At 46.8% G+C, this 24,058-nt stretch overlaps 3 protein-coding genes across 3 annotated transcripts in view; 2 read left to right on the top strand and 1 right to left on the bottom strand.

Annotated features, from left to right (window-relative positions):
• The window catches only part of LOC118227582 (sorting nexin-25-like), a 28,071-nt gene extending 10,229 nt beyond the window's left edge, over positions 1-17,842 (top strand). Inside the window, exons 4-19 of the mRNA XM_035418195.1 lie at positions 1,912-2,084; positions 3,394-3,580; positions 4,946-5,016; positions 6,216-6,406; positions 7,836-7,967; positions 8,700-8,975; positions 9,309-9,473; positions 9,881-10,012; positions 10,166-10,306; positions 10,618-10,731; positions 10,969-11,130; positions 11,388-11,505; positions 12,498-12,564; positions 13,845-14,026; positions 15,076-15,176; positions 16,743-17,842. Coding sequence (XP_035274086.1) covers positions 1,912-2,084; positions 3,394-3,580; positions 4,946-5,016; positions 6,216-6,406; positions 7,836-7,967; positions 8,700-8,975; positions 9,309-9,473; positions 9,881-10,012; positions 10,166-10,306; positions 10,618-10,731; positions 10,969-11,130; positions 11,388-11,505; positions 12,498-12,564; positions 13,845-14,026; positions 15,076-15,176; positions 16,743-16,808 — 2,278 coding nt within the window. The 3' untranslated portion in view covers positions 16,809-17,842. The remainder of the gene's footprint in view (positions 1-1,911; positions 2,085-3,393; positions 3,581-4,945; positions 5,017-6,215; positions 6,407-7,835; positions 7,968-8,699; positions 8,976-9,308; positions 9,474-9,880; positions 10,013-10,165; positions 10,307-10,617; positions 10,732-10,968; positions 11,131-11,387; positions 11,506-12,497; positions 12,565-13,844; positions 14,027-15,075; positions 15,177-16,742) is intronic.
• A 235-nt stretch (positions 17,843-18,077) lies between these two features.
• Positions 18,078-22,009, top strand: ankrd37 (ankyrin repeat domain 37). The gene is made up of 4 exons (XM_035418197.1): positions 18,078-19,485; positions 20,094-20,246; positions 20,746-20,837; positions 21,247-22,009. The coding sequence occupies exons 1-4, from the start codon at positions 19,459-19,461 to the stop codon at positions 21,473-21,475; spliced, it is 501 nt and encodes a 166-aa protein (XP_035274088.1). The 5' UTR covers positions 18,078-19,458; the 3' UTR covers positions 21,476-22,009.
• A 495-nt stretch (positions 22,010-22,504) lies between these two features.
• The window catches only part of ufsp2 (ufm1-specific peptidase 2), a 5,872-nt gene continuing 4,318 nt past the window's right edge, over positions 22,505-24,058 (bottom strand). The window contains exons 9-12 of the mRNA XM_035418196.1: positions 24,022-24,058; positions 23,752-23,828; positions 23,369-23,493; positions 22,505-22,806 (exon numbers count right to left, since the gene is read on the bottom strand). The exon at positions 24,022-24,058 is cut by the window's right edge and continues 88 nt beyond it. Coding sequence (XP_035274087.1) covers positions 22,720-22,806; positions 23,369-23,493; positions 23,752-23,828; positions 24,022-24,058 — 326 coding nt within the window. The 3' untranslated portion in view covers positions 22,505-22,719. The remainder of the gene's footprint in view (positions 22,807-23,368; positions 23,494-23,751; positions 23,829-24,021) is intronic.

Here is a 24,058-nt window from a genome sequence, read left to right as displayed (position 1 = left end):
AGTAAAGGTCAGATACTCTCAGACTAAATGACTGCCAGTCCAACGTCCAAGAGTATTTACAGGCTGAATTTTATGGATGCCTGCTTGCCCTTGAGGTAATAAACTTGTAAGTGTCCACAGTAAGGTAATAAACTTGTAAGCGTCCACAGTAAGGTAATGAACTTGTAAGCGTCCACCCTGAGGCAATAACCTTGTAAATATCGTCCCTTCATAGACATTCAGCAGGAACCCATTAAACAGTTCCAAATACTGTAGGATCGATTTTTCTGTCCCCCTTTAATAGGCACAATAAATCTTGTCAAACGTGCTTCTCGGACTGAAAGGCCTTGCTTACTCTGCAAATGATGCTTGATGAATTGTTCCGGGATACCTGTTCCATTGATTAGCTTTCTGAACTGATAGCAGCTGCTAAGCTGGATAAACCTGGCCAGCATACCGTCTGCAATGTCTTTTCCTGCTAACACGAGCATCTCTGCAGTTCCTGGTGTGGTGGAAATAAAGATGAGCGCAATGTGAACGTGCATATGCACACGCATGCGGGCACGCACGAATGTACGCCCGCATTGCTATATCAGATTTTTGCACAGAATATCACTTGAGCCTTTTGCCTCTGCAGACAAACACGACTCAATGGAGTGGTTAGCATTTCAAGCAGAAAAGCTTATCACGGACAGATAACCCGTCTGGGTATCATATTCCATTGGAGACGTAGGCAGAAATGGAGACAGATTTGCTGATGGAATTGTCTGAGGTCATTTGATCTTGCCGTATTGGAGCCAGCTTGAGCCAGATTAGTGGAGTAATTTTGTCTGCGAAGAGAAGAAAGCGAAGTTTCACTTTGAGCCACAATGATACGGATGTTAGTATCCCATTACAGCCTGAGATAACACAGTTTAAAGTGAATGTTTCTTGTGTTGCGCTGAGTGAAATGGACGGAGTTTCTGTTGTTCTCGTACTAAGCACAGACTGGCCGTACTTTCCTGTAAAACAGGACCGAAATCGTCGACGTCATTATGCAGAAATGTTTTTGACAGCGCGGACAGGTTTTTTTGTTGTGTGGGCTGTGGCTGATTGGTGTGCTGATTTGTGGTTGGTAATGCTGTGACATTGTGCTGTGTTGTGTAATACGTTGATATGGTGTTGATAGTCATTTCTGTTTGTTGTGTTGTTCATTTTGCGTTTTGTTTTCAGGTCATGTCATTTGATTTAGAGTTGTTTTGTTGATTTTTAAATTGACGTAATGTTACTTTTCAGCCGGTGTTGGTTGTTTTGTTGTCAGGTTTGTGAATATTTCTGTACCTCTCCAAACTGTTGCAAGTTCTATGAACAAAACTGAGGTTTAAAATCTGATATTTAAATGCATCTCATTCATTTTGTAGACCTGATGGGTATGGTACTGTGTACTTAAAAAACCCAAATATGTCATAATGCTGCAGCCATGGATCAGTAGATGGCCCTGCAGCCAGGAAGGAAGGGCCTAAGGGAGTATCCAGCTACAGTGTGTAAAAATGATATTGGCTATTCCATCTCTTCTGCTCTTAAGATTACACAAGCACACACACACACACACTCACTCACACAATCCTAGTTTCTTACGTTCAGAATACACTTTTCTGTATTCTGCAGTTTTTAAAAATAATTTAACTTGAGGCCTGTGTGTTTGGAGAGGAAGGAGGAATGGACTGGAAAACGGAAGTAGACTGCTGTGCGGTTGTGGTTTCTCACAATCTTTAAAAACACATTTTATTCCTAGGAATTATGCATCAGTCAAGGAAAAGTTCCACATTCTAAAGAACACAAAAAAAGCTCCACTGCTGCTTCACCTCTTTTCACTTTTACAGGCCTCCTTAGGCCTCAGACCAGGCTCTCGCCTGACTGAAGCTCCCCCCGCTGTGGTGTCCTCTCTCGCAGGCACGAGGAGCAGCACAGGCCCTTCCCCCTGCACCCGTGCCTGCGCAGCCCGGAGGACGAGCTGCGCTTCCTGCGCTCCTGCGCCCGCCTGCTGGTGCTGTGTCTGATGCCCGCTCGCGACGCCCGCTCCTACAGCCTGCGCGTGGTGCTGGCCGAGGTCTTCGCCACCAAAGGTGAGGCTGGGGGGCGCCTCTGACCTCCCCCCCCTGCCCCCCGTCTGGCGTACAGTTTAATTTCATCCTGGTTTTGGGGCAGGGAGTGAGTCTGAGAGAGATGGGAGGGCATAATACAGTGCTGGTTGTGAAGAGCTGCACACTAGGTTGGGCCTTTTGGGTGCTAGCTATTCTTAAGTTAGCTCACTTTGGTCTAAAATGGCTGCCGAGCTGTGAGTAGTATCGCTAGGGCCACTATCAGGGTATGTTGTCACAGGCCTAGGAGGTGGGGCGGGGACAGACATTTTATCCCAGGCCTGGGAATTTCACCTGGCAGCCCTATCACCCCGAGGCTCTCCAGGAAGAGGGACGGACCACCCCTGCCAAAATGAGTGTGTCTGTCTTGTGTTATCAATCACCAACTTGAACCGGTCAGTCAAAAGACTACTACCTACTACCTACTACCTGCTGCCTACAGCAAAAGAACCCCACAAACCAGTTGCCACAGGAATATGGTTGGTTTATGTGGGCCAGTTTTCCTCAATATTTTAGGTTTATCTGAGTAGCACTACACGAGTGACATGGCGATAACTAGACAATGCACTCTCTATGTGGAAACTGGATCTGGAAGGCTGTCTTCCTGCTCTTGGCTTTTCCTGTGAAAGCGATTTGTTTGGATAATGTGTGATGCGATAATGTTTACGATGCGATTCTGGCAGAGGGCCTGAACAGAGCGTGGAAACAGAGCGCCTCTGTCCTCGCCAGGGATCGTAACTCTCCCGGCGGCTTCTCGGAGGTGTCTGGCCCGGCTAGCTAGGCGGGAGCCCCCCCCCCCCGGGAATTCATTAGCACTGTGGGTCTCGATCGTCCCAGCGGCCCGAGGCGTAATCACATCCCTGACCCCCCAATTTGGAGCCATTATCTGTGAAGAGATCATGGGGGGGGGGGGGGTGCTGCATATGAGTTTGAGCCAGCACACCTCTGACAGCCAGAGACAGCTACTCATTTTACACTGGATTTACCTCTGTTTCCCTGTTTGGGGTGAATAACATTTTAATGGAGGTCTGAATTCTTTTTATTGATGATTTAATTTAAGCAATTCTACAAGCAAGTTAATGTGGGGGTTGTTATAAGACCACTCTGCTTAGATTTATTTCTGGTCCACTGATTGGTAATTCACTGATACTCTGAGTTTAGAATTGTTAGTGTTATCAGTGATACTGTGCGTTTAGAGCTGGTAGTATTATCAGTGATGTTGTTGGTGTTATCAGTGATGCTCTATGTTTAGAGCTGGTAAGCTCCTGTCTCACAGCATGCTGTGTGTCTGCAGTGCTGAAGCCCATGGTGGAGGTGCTGAGCGACCCGGACTACATCAACCGCATGCTGCTGGCCCAGCTGGAGCACCGGGAGCAGGTCAGTGAGCACCACAAGAAGGCCTACACCTACGCCCCGTCCTACGAGGAGTTCATCAAGCTCATCAGCAGCAGCTCCGACGTGGAGTTCCTCAAGCAGCTCAGGTGAGGAACCAGCAGGAGCCGGCATCACCTGCCAGGCTCCTCGCCTTTCTGCACGACAGGCCTGACCAGGCAGGCGCGCTTTAATAAGAGACGAGTCCACCCAACTTCCAGGGATGTGTTCATTAGCCAATAGTCAGGAACTACTTCTGCCAAATCAGAGTTCTCTGAAAGTGGGGAGCCGACTGGAGGTGGCCATTCAAACCTGAACATTCTCTGCTGATGCATCAGTGACTCAAGGCTGGCTTAAACCGGGGTTGACAACAGCGACGGAGACGTTTTTGATTGTAAACACTGGAGCGAAGCAAGGAAATAAATCCTGCGTAGTATGCCTTTAAAAAATAAACACAGCCCTCTCTCACCTCACAGGTAAAGGCATCAGCGATTTTCCACTTTGCTGTAAATCTCCCATGTAATCAGACAATGTTCTGAGGTGAACGCGACTCTGAAGATTGTTAGGCTTTTTGAGTTCTTTGTTTTTCAGTTATTAGACCGGCTTATTGAGGTCTGAGGGTTACCCAGCATTCTTTGCGGTAGCCTGCTGTCGGAGAATGAACTGCTTTGGGCTGCTGCGCTGTCGGCAGTGTGACAGCTGAGTCAACAGTGAAAACAGTGAAAACGTCTACTCATTTTAATGGTGTGGATTCAGTATGAGTGTGAGAGAGAGATGGCACTGAAAGGCTGCTACAGTGACAGAGAATAGCACTGCGCATATCATTTTAACATAGGCAATGGTGTCATCATTTCAGCAGTAATGAAATGAAAGTTCCCAAAAAATACGTATACGAGTAAATTACAGCAATGAGCAGGTTAAAATTGTGTTTATATCCTTAAATGAAAGTTTGGTTTTTAATTCGTTCTTCTTTTAACGTGACGCACATTGCTTTTGTGCACCGCTGGTAAGCCGGAACTCTTGATTAAAATCACAGCGTGTGAAACTTGGTCTTCTTAGCGTCACACTGCCCATCACTAAAACAGCTTTTCATCGGGAAGCACGCTGTGCTTAAATGCTAACAGATTGTGCTGCATTGCAGGTGAACGCTGGCTTTCTGCAGTGATTATTGTTCCTTTTCTGTATTTTAAAAAAGGCTTCTGGGTTACAATACAAATGCATGTGAGCCTAGACGGTACTCCTGCAATGGGGGGAAAATAACTGAGATATATCCCATGATTGAGTATTAATATGGGTACTCATGGGGTGTGTAGCTCCAGTGTGTGTGACTCCAGGTATGGGGTGTGTGGTACTGATGTTGTCCCTGGAACCCTGAAGATAGAGTGAAATGTGAGTTTAGCTCAAATTCAGTGCCTCTTGCGAAGTGCCTCTCATCGTCTGACAGACTGACAGAAGCTCCTCCTCCATCTCCACAGATACCAGATCGTCGTGGAGATCATCCAGGCAACCACCATCAGCAGCCTACCTCAGCTGAAGAAGCAGAAAGGTAACACATCCCCCCCCCAACCCCCCCCCCCCCCCCCCCCCCCCCCAGGCACTGCAACAGAGCACATCTCCTCTCCGATAAAGACATCGCTCTGTTGACGTACAACCCCATCGCTGTCGCTGTCTGGAAATGATGCAGGGTGAAGTTGTTCCCATGGAGCCAGACTGGGGGATCCTGTTCAGATAATAATAAAACGTCCAGGCGTTTCTCTGATCGCTCCCCTCGCTCAGAATCAGGATTCGGTCGAGGGGTTTTTCAGCGCCCGCGTGTGCGCTGCACGGCTCACCGGTCCAGCAAATCTCAGTAAACAGACGTTTTAACGAGGTCACAGTCTGCGCTGTGCTATCAGCGGCGGGAGATGCGCCCGACGCTGCTCGCTGGGCCGACTGGTTCATAATGCCACGGTTGCTCTTTGACAGAGATTTTAAATGCGAGGAGTTGCATATTTAATTAAATGAAAAGTCACATGAATAGGGATGCCCGTGCCCTTCTCCTAAGGTGGAGGAGGCCGCTGGTATTTCCTCCGCGGTATGAATGACGATAAGAATCTTTCATTAAGCCTGGGCTGACACCGCGGTGCTGTGTGTGTTATTTGCGACTCGGTCTTGCTTGCGCTGCTGTCTATAAAAGGCTGTGCACAAAATGTTTGCCTAACCAGTGATCAGTGAACTCCCTTTTTTCAGTTCCCTGTTTAATTTCTCTGTCACAGTATGTCTAATCTGCCTGCCTTTGAAGAAGTGATTGCAGAATTACCACAAAGATTCGGTTTAATTTAAAAGCGAAAATTTTTTATTTTATTTTATTTTATTACTCAAATTTTAATCAGTGTGAAGTTAAAGAAACGAGATTCAGGCAACTCCTGATGACAGATTGCCATTTAAACATTTCTACATGCAGCAAATCCACTTTTTCTTTGTTTCAAAGCTGTTGCCTTGTGTGCCATGTACCATATCTATGATCGCCATTTTAGCTCATTTTGCTATAGTTTGATATGTTCTCTGTCTGTGACTTTGTGCAATTGACTTTCTGCTAAATGTCTAGGCCAGGTTGCTCTTGAAAGAGAGATATTTAATCTCAATGAGCCAGTCCTGGTTAATTAAAGGATTAATAAAAGTAAAAAAAGTGCTAAAAGATTAAAAGAAACGACGGTAAGATCACGCTAACGGCTCCTCCCTCTGCCCCCCTGGTCCCCGCGGCAGACGGCAAAGGGAAGGAGACGGCGGCCATGAAGGCGGACCTGCTGCGCGCGCGCAACATGAAGCGCTACATCAACCAGCTGACCGTGGCCAAGAAGCAGAGCGAGAAGAGGATCCGGCTGCTGGGGGGGCCCGACTACGAGCAGCAGGAGGAGGGGGGCGCCGACGAGGGAGACGCCCCCCAGAGCCAGAAGGTGAGACGGAGAGAAGTGCGTCAGCGGGGGGGCCCAGGGGGGTTAGTAGGAACCCCCCCTGCCGCCCCCCCGGCTGGTGCTCTGCTCACAAAAAATATTGTTATCTCATCAGGGGGTTTTCAAACTGCTAGGGGGAAAAAATGTCCCCACACAGACAGCTGGAGACCGGAGTGTAAGTTTGTGTCAGTCACACAGATAGGAGAGTGGGTGGGTTCCACTCAGATCTGCTGCCTGAAATGCTAACACTTTTGGCTTATTAACAGGCACATTGATGCTGTTTTAAGATTAAGTTGCTTTGGAAAATTTCACAGTATGGTGTTGAGAATCAAGAATCTGTGGGATGTTGGCAGGAGAGGTCAGAAAAGCCACATCAGCTTCTTCTGCTTCAGGTTAGATGTCCTTTCCTCTCTGCCGAAGGACATATGAGCCTCTGACAGAACATCCCTCAGGCTGTCTGCTTTATTACAGGAGGAGCTCAGATGAATAATTAAATTCATCCGATGTTTCTTTTGGGTCGAGGCTTTTCTTTTCCCTTCCAACGCACGTCATCTGCACGAAGGGCCTATTTTTAGACCTCCACCTCTATTTACGAGATGAACGAAAGCAAAGTAAAAGAGAGGAAGCAGAAGCGAAAGGAGGCGGTCTGGGCTCAGTAAGCGCGGTGCTGGGAGAGACGTTTTTGAGACTCCGGTATCGACTCTGCTCAGGCGGGCGATTCGGTTTGCCGAAGGCGGCGTTTTCTGGGGCCGCTTGTTCCCTCGCTCTTTTCCTCTCTTCATCCCCCTCCCCCAGTGTCGATACGTGCCAGTGCTACCCACCGCCGCCTCATCGTCCCGGTCACTAGTTCCCAAACTTCTGTTCTGCTACCAACTGCTGGTTCCAGTTATTTTGTGTGTTCCGCATCATGCACACCCAATACAATTAATCTAGCCCTAGGATACCTGGATCCTGCTTGGGGGTACCTGAGGGGAGGTTCAGAAACCACTGGTCTAGGTGCACGTGAATGCTGTCTGTCTCACCTTTAGTCTAGAGCATGTGTGAAACCATCCCATGCTTCCGTTTATTCTCACATTTAGTTTTTGTACGGTCAAATGTTACAGTTTTCATTTTGCATGCTGTCTGTTCCTGTTAGCTGGATAATTATTGAAGCTTTTTATTAGTAAGAGCCTGGATCAAGGGCACATTGGCTGAACTACCGGCCTGATTCTGATTACAGGGTTCCAATTCCCCAGCCAGTGCTCAGCACTGATTTCTGGCAAGTGCAGGATAATTTAAATAATCAATGTCATTGTTCATTGTGTGGAAGGGAAATCAGTGCATTTGGGATTAACACACGGTGTAGAAACTGCATTGTTTGCGTGAGTTATATTGACGTTGTGTTAACGTTGTTTGGCCATGCCACCCTTGAAATGATCTGCGGTCTCCTCAGATCCTGCAGTTCGAGGAGATCATGTCCAGCTCGGCCTACCGGGGCTACTTCCGAGCCTACATGGAGAGGGTGGACAAGAGAGCCCTCATCAGCTTCTGGGAGCTGGTGGAGACGCTGAAGACCGCCAATAAGGTATGCCCCCCCCCCCCCCTCCCTACAGTAAAACAGACTGCCAATTAGTATGTTCCTCCACCGTACAGTAAAACCGAAGTTTCCGAGGGTACCTGGACAACTACGCACTTGAGTCAGGCCACCTATCAGATGTCACCTCCCCCTGCCTGCAGTACGCTGCTGTGATTGGCCGGCGACCCTGATCGCAGACGCGCCTCCCCCGCCGCCCAGCTCGGAGTGCCGTTAATCCGTTGCGAGGCAGAGCGGCCGCAGAGCCCCCGGCACAGGCGGGTTCATTATGCCGCCCTGACATTTACACAGGCTCAAGGGCCCGCAGAGCCCTACACAGAAGGGATGAGAAAGGCTTATACGAGTGGCAGCGGAACACCGGGAGCACCCAACCCCCCGCCCGCCGCCCTGCGCCGTCCTCGTTTCCTCCGTTCTGGTGCGCAGCCCCTGCTGGGGCTCTCACGGTCTTCAGCGGTCTCATCTCAGGGTCTCACACTCGATTGGACCGTACCCGTTTCTGCCGGACCCGCTAAGTCATTGGGTAATTACTGGCACGTATGTAATGGCGGCCACACGGTAAGCGGTAGGATTAGCTCGCTTGGCCTAACACCAAGGCTGTGGACTTTATTAGATTTCAAGCTGGGACCTGTCAGATTGAAAATGGAACTAGATGTGGTCAAGATAGATGGCAAACGCCATTTGCATCTTGTTGACAGATGTGTTCCTCCATTACTTTGTCCACAGAATGAGGTCCCCCAGCTGGTGGGGGAGATCTACCAGAACTTCTTTGTGGAGAGCCGGGAGATCCCGGTGGAGAAGGCCCTGTACAAGGAGATCCAGCAGACACTGGTGGGGAACAAGGGCACGGACGTGTTCCACAAGATCCAGGGCGACGTGTACGAGACCATGAAGGAGCGCTACTACCCGTCCTTCCTGGTGAGCGACCTGTACGACAGGCTCCGGAAGAGGGAGGAGCAGCACAGCAACTCCAAGGCCTGCGGGGAGGACAAGGACGAGATGGTGAGCAGGGCAGGGCGTGGGGAGAGGGGGTGGGTCGCCTCTCAAAATCTGAGCAAGCCTGTCGCTCGTTTAGACACACGGGCGTGCACGCCAATAGAATATGACTCAAGCATGCTCTTGATATCCAAGGCTTAATGTGTTTTCCCCCAACAAAATGGAGCTAGACCAGGTTTAAATGCATGAATTCAGTCACTTCCCCTGAAACAGTTTTATGTGTGTGTATGTTTTTTTGTCATTGTATTGAAATGAAGTGTAAAATGGCAGTGCTTCATGGAGAAAAACAAATGGACGTGTGCGCGTTTGCAAGCTGGAGCGTCTCTCTCTCTCTCGCAGTGCCAGGCCATCGAGAGCGGAGAGGAGGTGCTGGACGAGGGCAGCCACTGCATCAACGTGCAGGCCAGCTACGCCACCAGCAAGCTGCACCAGCTGCACGACAAGCTGGAGTACAAGCGCCAAGCCCTGGAGTCCATTCAGAGCGCGCCCAAACCCGACAAAAAGGTACGGGGGAAATACAGAGCAGTTGTTCAGCTTCGCTGATGTTTATATTATACACACATAGAGGGTCACTTATGGACACGCACAGTCATTTCTTTTACTGTGCTAGGAGTTACCGTGTTCAACATCATTAGTTCTGGTTTTGTTAAGGCTTCTGCCTTTGTAACCTGCAGTCTTTGAAACATTGCCTAGACATGTACAGTATAGTGCTCTATAGATGTCTGCATTTACTCTATGGCTGCAGAAACGGACAGTTATAGGGCCTCAGGGTGTCTGGCTGACGGGATGTTTTAGGCTCCAGACTCTGAGCTCAGTGTGGCTGACGGTATGGGATAGGCTCCAGACTCAGCTCAGTGTGGCTGACGGGATGGGATAGGCTCCAGACTCTGAGCGCGGCTCTCTCTCCGCAGATCGTGTCCAAGCTGAAGGAGGAGATTGGGACCATGGAGAAGGAGCACAGTGACCTGCAGCAGCACATCTCCAGGACTGACTGGTGGTGTGAGAACCTGGGCATGTGGAGGGCCATCGTCAGCAGCGGAGAGGTGAGTCTGTCTGATCTGTGCTCCCTGTGCTGAGTGTGACTGTAACCTGTGCTGTCTGATTGTGTTCCCTGTGCTGAATATGACTGTGCTCCCTGTGCGGAGTGTGACTGTGCTCCCTGTGCTGAGTGTGACTGTGCCTCCTGTGCTGCTCAGGCCGTGGAGGAGAACGGGGAGCAGATGCCGTGCTACTCCGTGTCCGTCAGCCTGCTGGACGCGGACGACTCCACGAACAACCGCTGGGCCGTCACCAGGAAGCTGAGCGAGTTCCAGGCTCTGTACAGGAAGCTGACGGAGGTACCGGCCCCAGGCCCCAGGCCCCAGACCCCGCTCGGGCCCTTATTTTACCCCACGGGCATACCGCCGCCCACGCGCACGGGGCCCGTCTCCGGGTCTTTAATCAGCGCTGCCGCACTGGCCTTTCAGATGCCGCCCGGGAGCTAGTCATTACCTTAACAATGCTGCGTTGCCGCGGAGACGCAGTGAGTCATAATGTTGCCTCGGGCCGTCGTAGGCATTTTGATCAGTCAAGGAAATGCACGAAGGGGAGAAGTTATGTGACCTGTTATTTTCTCTTTCTCTTTCTCTCTCTATCTCTCTCCCTGCAGTGTTTTCCTTCCCTCAAAAAGGTTCAGCTGCCCTCAGTCAGCAAACTGCCCTTCAAATCCATAGACCAAAAATTCCTGGAAAAATCGAAGAACCAGCTCAGTACCTTCCTGCAGGTAAGACAGGCTCAGAAGAACACAGCACTCAGGGCCAGACTCGGCCAACAAGCTTGGAGCAAGCTGGTCATCAGGCTCGCTGCCTGTTGGTGATGTTTGAGCTCCAGAACATGCTTTTTATTCCTCCGGGAACCTGTGTGAGATGTTCATCCTGTTGCTAAGGGCTAGCCTGCGGGGCTTGTCTGTATGGAGGTGGCAGCTAGCGCGGCTGTTGTGGTTTGTTTCCTCCCTGCTCAGAAAATGCTGACGGACGAGCGCCTGTGCCAGAGCGAGGCGCTGTACGCCTTCCTCAGCCCCTCCCCCGAGCACCTGAAGGTCATCGACATCCAGAAGAAGTCCTCCTTCTCCCTGGCCTCCTTCCTGGAGAGGCTGCCCGGAGACTTCTTCTCCCACCAGGAGGTGAAGAACGCACATGTGTTCACAAGCACATGCGCATGCATGCATGCATGCATGCATGCATGCAGACAGACAGACAGGCACAGACACACACTCGCACTTATGCACTCACTCTCTCGCACTCTCACACACAAACACACGCACGTATAAAAGCACACACACACACACGCACGCACACACACTTCAGTGCTTATTTGTGTACTTTGATGTGCTCTGTGTGGGGAATCCGTGACGGCTGAGTGTTTGTGTCGCTGGGGCAGGAGGAGGCTGAGGATGACAGTGACCTGTCTGACTACGGGGACGAGACGGATGGGAAGAAGGAGTCTCTGGCTGAGCCCTGCTTCATGCTGATTGGAGAGATCTTTGAGCTCAGGGGCAGTGAGTACTCTCCACACGGACCTTACTCTCTGTGTCTGTGTGTGTGACTTCATACGTGTGTGTGTGTGTGTACGCGTGAATGCGTACGTGTACAGACGTGTGTATTTGTGTGCTTGAGCTTGTCTTCAGTCTGTGTATACATCTGCGTTTCTTCAGGTGTATGTATATATCTTACAATGATATCTTTGTGTGTGAGTGTGAGTGTGTCTGGCTGAATTGTATAGTTGGCTACAGCGAGCACATGCTGGCTATTTTTGTCCGTTACTAATCCTTGGGCAGGGGACAGTGGGAGAGTTTGAGCGGTACTTCAGACTCTTTTCTCTGTGAAAGTAACATGGCTGCTTATGTGATCTGACAGCTGCTGCTCTGTGCCCGTAGGTGGAGCTTTCATACAGAGACCAGGGGGTGGAGGAGGGTGACTGGCTATGTTAGAGCACAGGGTTTAACAGCCTGGAACAGTGTGCTGCATGTTTTGAATTTTTTTTGTTTTTATTAAATACATATATTATTCTCTTTAATATTTTTATTTTCTGAAATATTAATTCTCTCTCTTCCATGGGATCAGGCAATATGAAACAAAGATCGAAAGGATCCCAAGCTTGTGTACAATCTTTGTGATTTGTTCATATTTTCTGCACTAATAGCACCAGTAAAATGGAACAAAGTGTACTTTCGTGTGATCCATAGTACTGGGTTCTGCCTTACCGTTTTTTACCCTGGTTTCTGGTTGACTTGCTGTGTTCATTTTGTAAGCAGCTGAAGTGGTATTGCTCACACACACACACACACACACCTTGGTGCTTATTTGTGTGCTTTGACGTGCTGTGCATGGGGAACGTGTGGTGGCTGGTGGGAGGGGTCAGCTATGGGGCGGGGTTTTTGATGGAGAATGTTTGGTGGCTGGTGGGAGGGGTCAGCTATAGGGCGGGGTTTAAGGATGTAACAGGTCCAGTCCTCAGCTGCCTCTCCGCTCATTTGTGTTTGTGCCGCAGTGTTCAAGTGGGTGCGGAAGACGCTGATCGCGCTGGTCCAAGTCACGTTTGGGCGGACCATAAACAAGTAAGCGTCACACCCATGCCTGGCCACAGAAGACCCTGCAGAAATGACTCAGTATCCCTATATGTGTGTGTGTCTGTTTGTGTTTGTGTCTGTGTGTGCTTTTGTGTGTGTATGTGTGTGTGTGTGTGTGTGTGTGTGTGTGTGTTTGTGTGTGTGTGTGTGTGTGTGCGTGTACGTGTACAAGCTTTAAATCACATCATGATGTGACTTGAAAGCTCCTGTTAGTGACGTGATTGGCAGTGTCGTGATTAACAAGCTCCAGGTCACGTCACGATTATCACGGCTTCCATTGTAAAATGCGGACGCTGATGTTAATGGTGCCATTAAAAAATGGAAGCACCTGCTGGGCCAACAGCCAGCCGCCTCAAAGGCCTGTTTACTCCCAAACATGTTTGTCAGGCCAGTAATGGCTGTAACCACGGCGATAGCTGATGTGTCACATCCACCTGGGGTGGAGATGACTTAGTGCCTTGAAAACGAATTTGCCCCCCTCCTGATTTCCTCTATAATTGCATTTTGCATATTTTGTCACGCTGACTGTTTTCAGATAATTTTGACAAAATGTAATAGTAGATGAAGGGAACCTTATTAACCGCAAAATTAAAAAAATTATAAAATTTTATTTCATGAATTATTTCACGACTTGAAGGAACATTATTGAAAGTACCATAAATTCTGCTCTGGGACAGAAAAATTAATGGTTCGTCCAATAATGGCAAATCGTCCAGGTCCCGAAGCAGCCAGGCATCCCCACACCATCACACTACCACCTCCATATTTGACTGTTGGCATGATGTTTTTACTGTGGATACTGTATTTGCTCTGAAACCATTCAATGTGACAAATATGCAATAACAGCAAGGGGTCAAATACTTCTCCACAGCACTGCATCCACAGCAGGCAATGACAGCAGTCATTAATGGCTTGGACTTTCAATCCAATTCAATTGCAATTTCATCCCACATTTTCTCCCTAATTCTCTGTCAAGGGCAGGTGGAGGGTGGGGAGGCAGTGCTGTAGAGAGGTGCTGACTGGCCACTGTAAATGACTGGCTGCTATGTCCATAACAGCAAGCGCATACTGTGCGCCACAGCAGATTGGCCTGTGCCTGTGCCCATGCCTGGGCCTGTTCCTGTGCTTGTGCCTCTGCGCGTGCCTGTGCCTGTTCCTGTGCATGCGTGTGTCCGCGCCTGTGCCTGTGCGTGCGTGTCTGTCCGTGTCTGTGCTTATAGTAGAGAGCGGCGATGCCGTGATGCTCAGTGTTCGTGTCCCCTTTGCAGGCAGATCCGGGACACGGTGCACTGGATCTTCAGCGAGCCCATGCTGGTGTACTACATCAACGTGTTTCGGGACACGTTCTGGCCCAACGGGAAGCTGGCGCCCCACAACAAGAGCCGGTCCGAGTCCGAGCGCCGGGAGACCAAGGAGAGGGCCCAGCAGAAGCTTCTGGACAACATCCCCGGTACCGCCTCTCCGCTCCTCCCTCTCTTTCCCACTTTCTCTCCCTGTCACTGTATCTGTCTGTCTGTTTCTCTCTCTGTCTCTGTCTGTCTATTTCCTCTGCTGTTGAGCTGATCTCTCCCTGTCACTGTATCTGTCTGTCTGTTTCTCTGTCTGTCTCTCTCAGTCTCTCTGTCTGTCTCTTTCCTCTGCTGTTGAGCTGATCTCTCCCTGTCACTGTTTCTGTCTGTCTGTCTCTCTCTCTTTGTGTCTCTCTCAGTCTCTCTGTCTGTCTCTTTCCTCTGCTGTTGAGCTGATCTCTCCCTGTCACTATCTGTCTGTCTGTTTCTCTCTCCTTGTCTCTCCCAGTCTCTCTCTGTCTCTTTCCTCTGCTGTTGAGCTGGTCTCTTCCTGTTTAATGAAAGCTGGCAGCGTTGCTAATGCACCACATTAATGAGCGAGTGTGTGAGAGAGAGACAGAGAGGAAGAGGCCCTTCAGGCCCGTGACAGGGTCCTCCATCCATCCCAGCCTCTCGGCCCCACACTCCCCCCAGCCCCCCGGCCCCCCCAGCCTTGCTAACGCAGCCATTTAGTAGTCACACAGCTCTGCTCAGGTGCTGCAGTTTTACTCTGCCTAAAGTGCAGGTGTCATACGGAGGAGGGGGAAGAGTGGAGCCCCCTGCTGGCAGCTGAGAGGATCTGATTCCTGCTGTTCTTTAATATCTGGCCTTATGCTGGCAGTGAAACATTACTGGTCAACCTGGTTACCAGTCAGCCTCCGCTGTGCGTGACCGTAGGTGAGGCTGCTTCTGTCCATGGTCCTGAAAGCTTTGGCTGACGATAGAAAGCTCTGTCAGCAGTCCGAAATGAAGAGCAGCCCTCCCCCCTCTGTTTCAGGGGATGTTTGTGCTGGTCTTTGCCCTCCTGAATTAATGAAGGGTGCTGCCGCAGTGTAAATAAAGCAGTGCATAAAAATGGGGATGGTTGCTTTGAATGATAATGGGCAGCAGGGCAGGACGTCCCGGATGGAGACGGTAACGCTGTGGGTTTGGTCCGGTTCCCCCCCTGCAGATGCGCTCCAGAACCTGGTGGGGCAGCAGAACGCTCGCTACGGCATCATCAAGATCTTCAACGCCCTGCAGGAGTCCCAGGCCAACAAGCACCTCCTCTATGTGAGTGAAGCACGCGGCCCCTCCCACTACTCCTGATTGGTGCGTCCTCTGTGAGCGCTTAGCTTCTGCGTAAGCCTCGCTGTAGTGGTGCCAGCTGGCCAGGAGCCCTGCAGTACTGTGCAGAATTGGCATCACCCAGGAAATGAAGTTTTCAGTTAATAATATAAATGAGATATTCCTAAAACACACACACACTTATAAATAATGTATATAAAAAATAAAAGTAATTTACAGCGTGTCATATGGTAAAACGTTATATATATTTTATTATATCCCAATTTTATAAATATTTTATAAATGTTTTATTTGGTTTTCATATCGCCTACAAGATATGAATAACAATATGTGTCAAAAGATAATATATGACTTAATATATGTACAGTTTTGACCTGTATTAAAAATATACTCCAAAAAGTTTGGATTTTACATTTGGACACATTACCCAAGGGTTCTCAGAGGAAAGACCAGAACTATGCTGCTGCTGAAGTTGTTTTAGTCACAATTTTGCACAACTTGTTGGCCATAGCCAATCCTGCCACCTAGTGGAGGCAGAGAGCATAACCCCTTCTGATCAGCTGCTGCTGACATCTAAATCCTCTGCACCTGAATCCAATCTAAAGGACGACGGATTGTAGGATGCAGACCAGTGTACCATGTTTAGTAAAGCATAGGTTTCCATCAGATTTCCACTGTTGAACATTATATTGAGCCCCGCAACACATCTTGAGTCTGCATACTACTCTGTTATTACTGGAACTACTCTGGGTCACAGTAAATATTTATTTGCATTGAGGTAAATTAAGGCAGGTTTTATTGGAAACAACACTCATTACACCTGCATAAGTAGCTTCTAATTCACTTGATAGATGATTCCAGTATTTATGACTCAGTTACTTAGAAAATACAACAATGAAAAATTGTACACAGCAAATGTGCTAAAAACTAGAATGTTGCAGAACAAATAGCGGTCTCAGAGCAGTTATCAGACAGAGTGAATCACCCTTCTTCAAAAAGTCCAATATTTAACTAGACATTACTAAGCTAGATAATAGCATTTGATACCCAAGCAGACGAACAGTAAATAGCACTACTTGCGTCAATAGCCCATTATGCAGACAATGCAGCTGTCCAAAGAGAGAATCAGAAAGAGAGGGTATTAAAGTTTATACCGCATCGGACAAACATGAGCTTTCACTGACTTTTCATTTTGTCATTTGAACTTATATTTATATGTATACACACACACACACACACACACACACACACACACACACATATACATATATATATAATATAGATTGTTGTTACTTCCCGGGGCTCAGGGTATTTTATTCTAGGGTTCTACTTTTCAATCCCATTTGATATGAAAGAGCAGAAGTGTGACCTAGTGATGCTGTGCATTTACTTGTTTGAACCAATCAAAAGCTTTCCCTGTCCACAGCACCACGATATGATTGGTTCAGATGAGCGAGTCACAGTTAGCATACATTAGTTCCATCCATTCTTGGTACCATGAATTCTCTCACTCTGTGATAAACGGAGACCCTTTCCTGTGTGCCTGTGCAGATCCTGATGGAGATGGCCCTGAGAGAACTGTGTCCTGAACTGGCCGTGGAGGTGGACCAAGTGTGACCCCCCCCCCTTACCCCCACCCTTAAACCCCGAATACCAGACCAGGGACAAAACTTCAAGTACTTCTCAGAAAAAAAACTGAGCTAACACTCAGCGAAGATGATGTCCCCACAACCCAGAGAGACAAAGCTAGCATAACTGACAAAGACCATAAGCCAGACACTATGAAGGATAATTTCCTGCCAATCTTTATGGCTGCATTGCACAAGCAAGATAGACAATGAAGAGGAAGTGTATTAAATGACCAAATGTAGAAGTAGGCACACTAGAGACATGTAGTTATTGTCTGTCAATTCACATAGACGCACAGGAAAACAAAACCACGATGAAGGGAATTTATATTTCTCTGTTTAGACACTGACAAAACCCATACAGTCCAGGAAAGAATATGTCTATTAGCTGAAATATGACACGATCTACACTATTGTAGAGGAGCAGGCTTAGAAACAGATTCAGTCTGACTGCTTTGTTCTGCCCTTAATTTACATGCAAGATTTTTCTCCATTTCTACAGTATGTCATTTTGCATTCATTGCTATGTATCATTTTACGTTCAACTGCCGAAAGCAAAAGCCCATGTGTTCCCAAAATTATTATTATTTTTTGTTTTTGGTTAACGTAAAGACATAGCGCTGTGCAGTTAGATTGAATCTGGCCTTGACGAAATCGTCTTTATTTCTTTTTCCATTCCTGATGCACAACCTATCTGAACTTACTTGATGACACGCCGTCGGAAAACGGGGCGGAGAAATCTTAAACCATTTGTCTTTACTTTTAAATTCCCCCCCCCCTTATGTATTTAAATGGGGGGCGGAGGGTAACCAGTGGTAGCTGCCAGTTTCTGTCACAGAGAGCCGGCCATCGTTACGGACTCTGTGAAGGTCTTATTTATTTACGTGAATAGTTACAGAATGGTGAACGTTGTACTTACGATGAGAAGACAAACAAAAAAAAGAAAACATTCCTTGGAAGTTTTTTTGTTTTGTTTTGTTTTGTTTTTGTGTCCATTAAATGGCTTAATTGTGCAATACTTCATGTAAAAGTCATTGTGACTATTTTACTGTTGAATAGAAGTAGATTTTTATTTTTACCAAAGAATAGAATAGAGCGTTTATAAGCAATAAATTGCAGGTGAATATAACTTCCGTGTTCACTGTTATTTAGGGGTTGCACTTTATGCAAAGTACTAAAATGGCACAAACTGTGATATGTGGTTATAGTTATTAGGACAGATAAGGAAACTGAAACTGAGTTCAGTCTTTCCTGTTTTTTTTTTTTTTTGTTTTTTTGTAATTCTTTTTCCTGAAATCTTATAGTAACTCTTAAAATAACCATAGGAGTGACTCATACGTTTAATTACTGTAATTTAACTAATACAAAAAATAACTTACTACTACTGGAAACATAATAACCTGAACATGAATAACCACCATTTTATCTGGTCCTTGTTTTCTTCCAGTTTCAGTTTTGTTTATGTGATTGCTGCATTGCCCAGAGACTTGTGCCCCATACTTGGCGTGCCACGTCTTGCAACTTTTCTGATATGATTTACCACTCCTGCACTTATTAACGTTTTATGAGGATACATTTTTCCATGGTGACAGCATTTCAGACTATCCATTTAAATTAGCTGTTGATAGAAGTATTTACAACCTTCTTTATATTCCTGGAACAGTTTAACAGCTGAACATTTCAGCAGCGCCCACTTTCTGGCACCGTTTAAGCTAGTTACTGCTGGGCGGTAGGCAGTTTAACACATGATGCGCCAATTCAAGAAAAGAGTTCATTGTTGCCGGGTTACGCATCCCCCCTGACAACTACAGGCGTCGTCCAGTAAGAAGAGGCTTGCAATTAAAAGCGAACATTATTTCATAATGCATTCAAATAAGCAGACTGGACAAACATTCAGTGTTAAATCAGTTCTTTACTGTTTTACTCTGACTGGGTACGTCATTTATTCCTCGTGCGAGTGAATAACTATATTGTCTCTATTTAATATAATCTATTTTTGACAATAAAATATAGGTGACTATATTTAATATACACTGGCTAGTGCTAATTCACAGGAATTGGTTTGGCTGTGTGTGTATATTTGATGAAATTTTAGGCATTTGATTAGTCATACCTCTATATAAATCGTGAACATAACATTTGGTAATTCTTTTCAAACTTTACGTATTGTCCTGTAAACAAAAATAACGCGTCGATCGCAAGATATTAGGCCTTGTTATGCATTTTTGAGATTATCACCTCAGTTTTATTTCCGATTATGTTAGTGTTTTATCTGAAACGCGCAAACTTCTAAAAATAAATAATTGATAAGGGACCTTGAAGGCGCTCGAAGTAGAGGAGCCGGGACTTCCCTCTTCAATCAGGCTGACAGCGCAGCCATCTGCCAGTGCGTACGTGTGCTTTCGCACAGCTCTCGCGCTCCGCCTGCAAACCGCAGGCCGGGTCTACGTGTGGAGACAGCGATGCAGTTAGAAACTGGCTGGGCGGATTCAAAGAGTCACGTGTTCGGCTGGAACTAGTAGGCTACATGCGCTTTGTTTTGTGTATGACAACAGCAGCGGCAGGAGGATCTACAAGGTGCCGAGCTGCCCCAGACATTTATTTTAAATCATCAAGGGTCATTTTGCTGAGATCTCGACATGTTTTTGCTCGACTCCGATTCACAGGTATGGCTAACATAACGTTTTATGCACTTTTCACCTTTAATTGAACTCTATTCTTATTATGAAGTACCACGGTGAAACAATGTTAATCTGTTAAACGTAGAACATCTCGCATTAATTGATTTGTGTAGGTTACACACTGTAAAGACGTCCAACTAGTCAAAGATGTGTCCGCTAGAATGCGTGTCAATGCAATTCCTAGTTTTGTAAAGTCACTGTGCAACCGTTCACTCTGCGTGGTAGTTATCTGTGATACATTAATATACTCATTGCTTTATTTTAATAGTTAGGGGTACTCAGTCGTTTGAATTTCAGCAGTGATCGTCCATTTTATAACTGCAGTTTATTTCCAGAAGAAATGCGCAGGATCTGTGGACAAATCTGACCATGTTAACTTTGAACATGCATGTGATTATCTCAAAAACGTGACTTTCGTTGAGTAATTTAAAAAAAACCAAAACAAACACGGACTCTTTCTCATGCATTAGTCGTGTACTAGTTTCTATAGAGGAGAAAGCGTAGTGGTTGCAGTACTTAACTGTGATGAGTTGCATACCACCAACATGGTGGCTTCTATTTAGGTAATCATGCGTGCATCTTCATTTCGTCAGCTGGACTGTTTGAGTAACCTGCTCGAGGCCGGATGTGCTGTCAATTCCACCGGTGATCCGTCGGGACAGTCCCCTGCACATTTGGCCGCGTGCGGAGGGCAAGCCTTCTGCTTGCTGTGGCTTTTGCAAACAGGCGCGGATGCAAACCTGCAGGTATTTGCCTCCCTCCCGCAATGTCCTTGCTCAGCACATTCACGAAACTGTCACCCTCGCGTATGTTGCATTTCCCCTTGGTTCACTACACACTGCTGGAGTAATGTCTTTGATGACAATTCCACTTCCACATACAGTCACTATAGCAAAAACAAAAACGCAAATCAGCCAAAGGTTTGTGATGTGCTTGTTGTTGACTACATCAACGATCAACATTCCTATTATGTTAGAAAGGGGGCACAACTGACTAATGCATTACACAAAAAAGACTAAGATGCGTAAGTCACTGTGGAAAAGTGTCTAAATGCCTAACTGAAATGTAAATGTAACGGAAATATGCCATTTGGAAATTACTGGAATGTTTTAACATAAGATAGTTTCACATGGCATATGACAAAGTAAAATTTTGTTATTGAAAGCGGGCAGCTTTATTGCGCGTTCGTTTATAATCCCTGTGTAATCGTGCGTTTCTGGTGGCGCTCCACCCGTATTGCTTCAGGACTCTTCTGGAGAGACGCCCATTCATAAAGCCGCAAGGGCAGGGAGCCTGGAATGCATCAGTGTCCTGATTGCCAGTGATGCGCAACTAGAGTGAGTACTCGCGCCTACCTGTTTTCAGAAAGAAGAGTGTGTGTGTGTGTATGTGTGTGTGTGTGCAGGGATGCTGTCTGTAGTCCTGGGCCCCATTATAGGATATTACACTGGATTCTTTAAGAAAATATTGATGACATTGACATTGATATTCTGCCCTATAAATCTGGACATTTTTGGCCCACAGCTAACCTGAAGGTCTGTGAATCATTAACCCTTAACCACATTAGCAGCGTGTCAGCGTGTGTGTGTGTGTTTGCTGGGAGATGACGTGTATTTTTCATTTATGACTTCCATCTCAAGCATTATCTTACGATAGGAGACGGACAATTCAGTCATTTTAAGTTGTGCAACTTCTGTCCTCCACGTTTAGTTTTTTAAAAATTACTGCATTTCTTTTATTGGTTAGAATTTGTAACCACGACGGCAAGACAGCGGAAGACCTGGCCTGGACGTACGGGTACCTGGAGTGCGGCAAATATCTCAGCACTCTGAGGATGAACAGGAGCCTGAAACACACCGCACCAGCGGAACGCGTTTCCATGGAGATGGCCAGTGGAGGCGGCACAGCCGTGGGACAGAAGCGGACCTGCGATTTCGGCGTGGTCCCAGACAGGAAGCGGGTGTGTGACTGGTGATGGCCGACTGGAGGAACAGTGCCAAGTACACACATCCCGCAGCGGTAGCGCCTGAGACTGCTTAAGAGGTTTCACAAGAGGCAGTCTGCGCTGACTGGTGGATTTTAATCCCACTTCCTGTCAAAGTTCACATCAGCAGAATTTCTTCCTTGTTCTGGACTAAAACTGTCCAACAACAAGGGCTTCTGAAAATAGATGATGACTCAGAGATCAGTGGGGAATAACTGATCCAAGATCAGTTTACCTGGTCCTATACTCCCACAATCCCCACCGCTGTTTGAGAAAAAGAATCCACGGTCAGCACTTTGCTGGCAGACTCCCACGCCACAGGGGGAAAGTCTCAGATTCAGTTCTCTCACTCCCCACAGGGGGGCGCACTTGCAATAATCTCCCTGTGGTTGGTGAAAGTTTTAAAGATGCACAGGAGCGAGAGAAGCTCCCTTCCCCATAGTCTCAGCCAAGAACGAGAGGATTTAATCTTCTCATAAAAACCCTTGAGACTTTAATACAGAGAAGACTATGCTGAGAGAGTGACCACTGAAGCTAATGATAGTCTGTGCTGTAGATTGCTGTCATTTCTCACGGATGTAATGGCAGTAGATCTCTAAGTTTCCATAATGAGAGATATGATCAGCTGGCTGAGCATAAGTCCAAGGTCTCCAGTAAATGGGACTAGTCAAACTAATCAAAACTCTAGCTCTGGGTTGTGACATTAACCTTTGTAGCGGAAATTGTCCTGGTTGGTCTCATTTCTGAACTCCTGTATGGAAACACAAGCATAGTAGGTTGGACCTACTGCATGCGCATAGGAAGGCTTTCTTGTTTATCTTCTGCGAAGAGCATTTGGTTTTAGTGAGAAAGACCTTATCTCAGAGTAGCCTGTGTCCATGCAGAGCATCCACTTAATTAGCCCAAGCTAATTCAATAGATCCACATAATTTATGGTTTTGCTATGCTGTGAGAAACCATATAAATGAATATTATCCTTGCTTTAACAAGAAAAAAAAAAAACAACACAAGCCTGTCTAGGACATTGCACAACCTTGTGTATATTGTGAAAATGAAAAGGTTGCATACAAATAACATTCCTGTTAAACATTTCATTTAAAATAAAATGTTACACTTTTTTTATATATGCATCGTTACTTTATTTTCTGAATTGTTCACATTTATTTACAAATTTGCAAGTGACATTAAATTATTACCCTTAATCTTTTAATTAAAAACGAGCAGAAAGCAGCTGGTCATATGGTCTTGGGTCTCTGGGGCATGCAGAGGTTATAGTAGGCATTCTGATCCCAGAATTCCGGGCCTTTCCATCCACACCAGCCCTGGGGAAGGAGAACAGGAAGCCGAGTGACTCCTCTGTGCTTTCACACTCAAATACGTGCACCACAGTCAAGGCCTGCTTTACCCTGAATAAAAAGGAAGAGTCTGCACACTGTATATTTCCCAGTTCCATAAGTTTATTAACTTGGGGGAAAGTAAGTGATGTTTCAAACCTAGCGGCTCTTCTTCAGACTTCGGTTACTTTTCAATGTTGAATTTTATGACACTGGGGAGCACACAGTGTGTGGACTCTCCCTTTTTATTCAGTTCAGTGTTCTGTTCGGCACCTGTATATACCTATATCTACTGCTTCATCCCCTGTTTGTTTAACAGACAGTCATTTGTGTAGATTTTGCACATATGGTCACATACACATCCCACACAAACATGTCTGATGAAATTCGGGCTTTTTCAGCAGTAGAGTGAAGTACATTTCATGGGAATAAAAAAGTGAAAATGTGTAAAAGTGCAGAAAGAAAGTGCAGATTTCACTGGGCAGGGTTTTTAACTCATTTCCACCCATGGCCACCCTGTCCTCCCCATAACCTGCAGGTGCACCTGTACCTTGTCTGTGATGACCTGTAGGTCCTCCCCCCCAGTGTAGTGTGGGTCCAGGATGAGGAACTTGATCTGCCCCGTGGTCTCACTCCACAGCACTCCCAGGATGGTGTGCGCCAGGACTCCCCCTCCTGGTGGGGAGGAGGAAAAACATCCAGGATCAAACATGGTGAATGGCTCCATTTTGGTAATCCATAATCATGCAGCAACCAGGGCTGCAAAGCAAAGGTGCTACACAAATAACGTTCACCATTAATTATTATTTTAACTGACAGACATGCTCAAGAACATTGCCTATGGCCCCTTGGAAAGGGTTAGTCCTAAATTCAAAACCACTGATGTCTCTCTCCCTCTCCCAGCTCTCCTTTTACACAATGAGCCTTACTCACCAATCATTATGGGCGTGCCTTCCGTCTGGAAGTGGTTGGCCAGCTCCCTCCCTTTGGATGCCAGGTCTGACCCTTGACTTTAGGAAATATTGGCTATTATCACTCACCATTCATGCAGATTCAAAACACAACTGGCAGGCAAACTGCCAGCACTACTGACTTGAGTAAAACGCACATCCCAAAAGCATAACACAACGTGTTCCAGGAAACAGGACGTGACTAACGCAGTTGGTAGTGTTAAGGAAGAAGCACAGAGCCCGCACATCGCACCTCACAAACAGGATCTTTGAGGTGACGCCCAGCAGCT

Source organism: Anguilla anguilla, chromosome 5, assembly GCF_013347855.1.
Source record: "Anguilla anguilla isolate fAngAng1 chromosome 5, fAngAng1.pri, whole genome shotgun sequence".
NCBI classification, from domain to species: domain Eukaryota; kingdom Metazoa; phylum Chordata; class Actinopteri; order Anguilliformes; family Anguillidae; genus Anguilla; species Anguilla anguilla.
The sequence above is the reverse complement of the archived record's forward strand: the minus strand, read 5'-3'. Positions and strand labels throughout refer to the sequence as shown.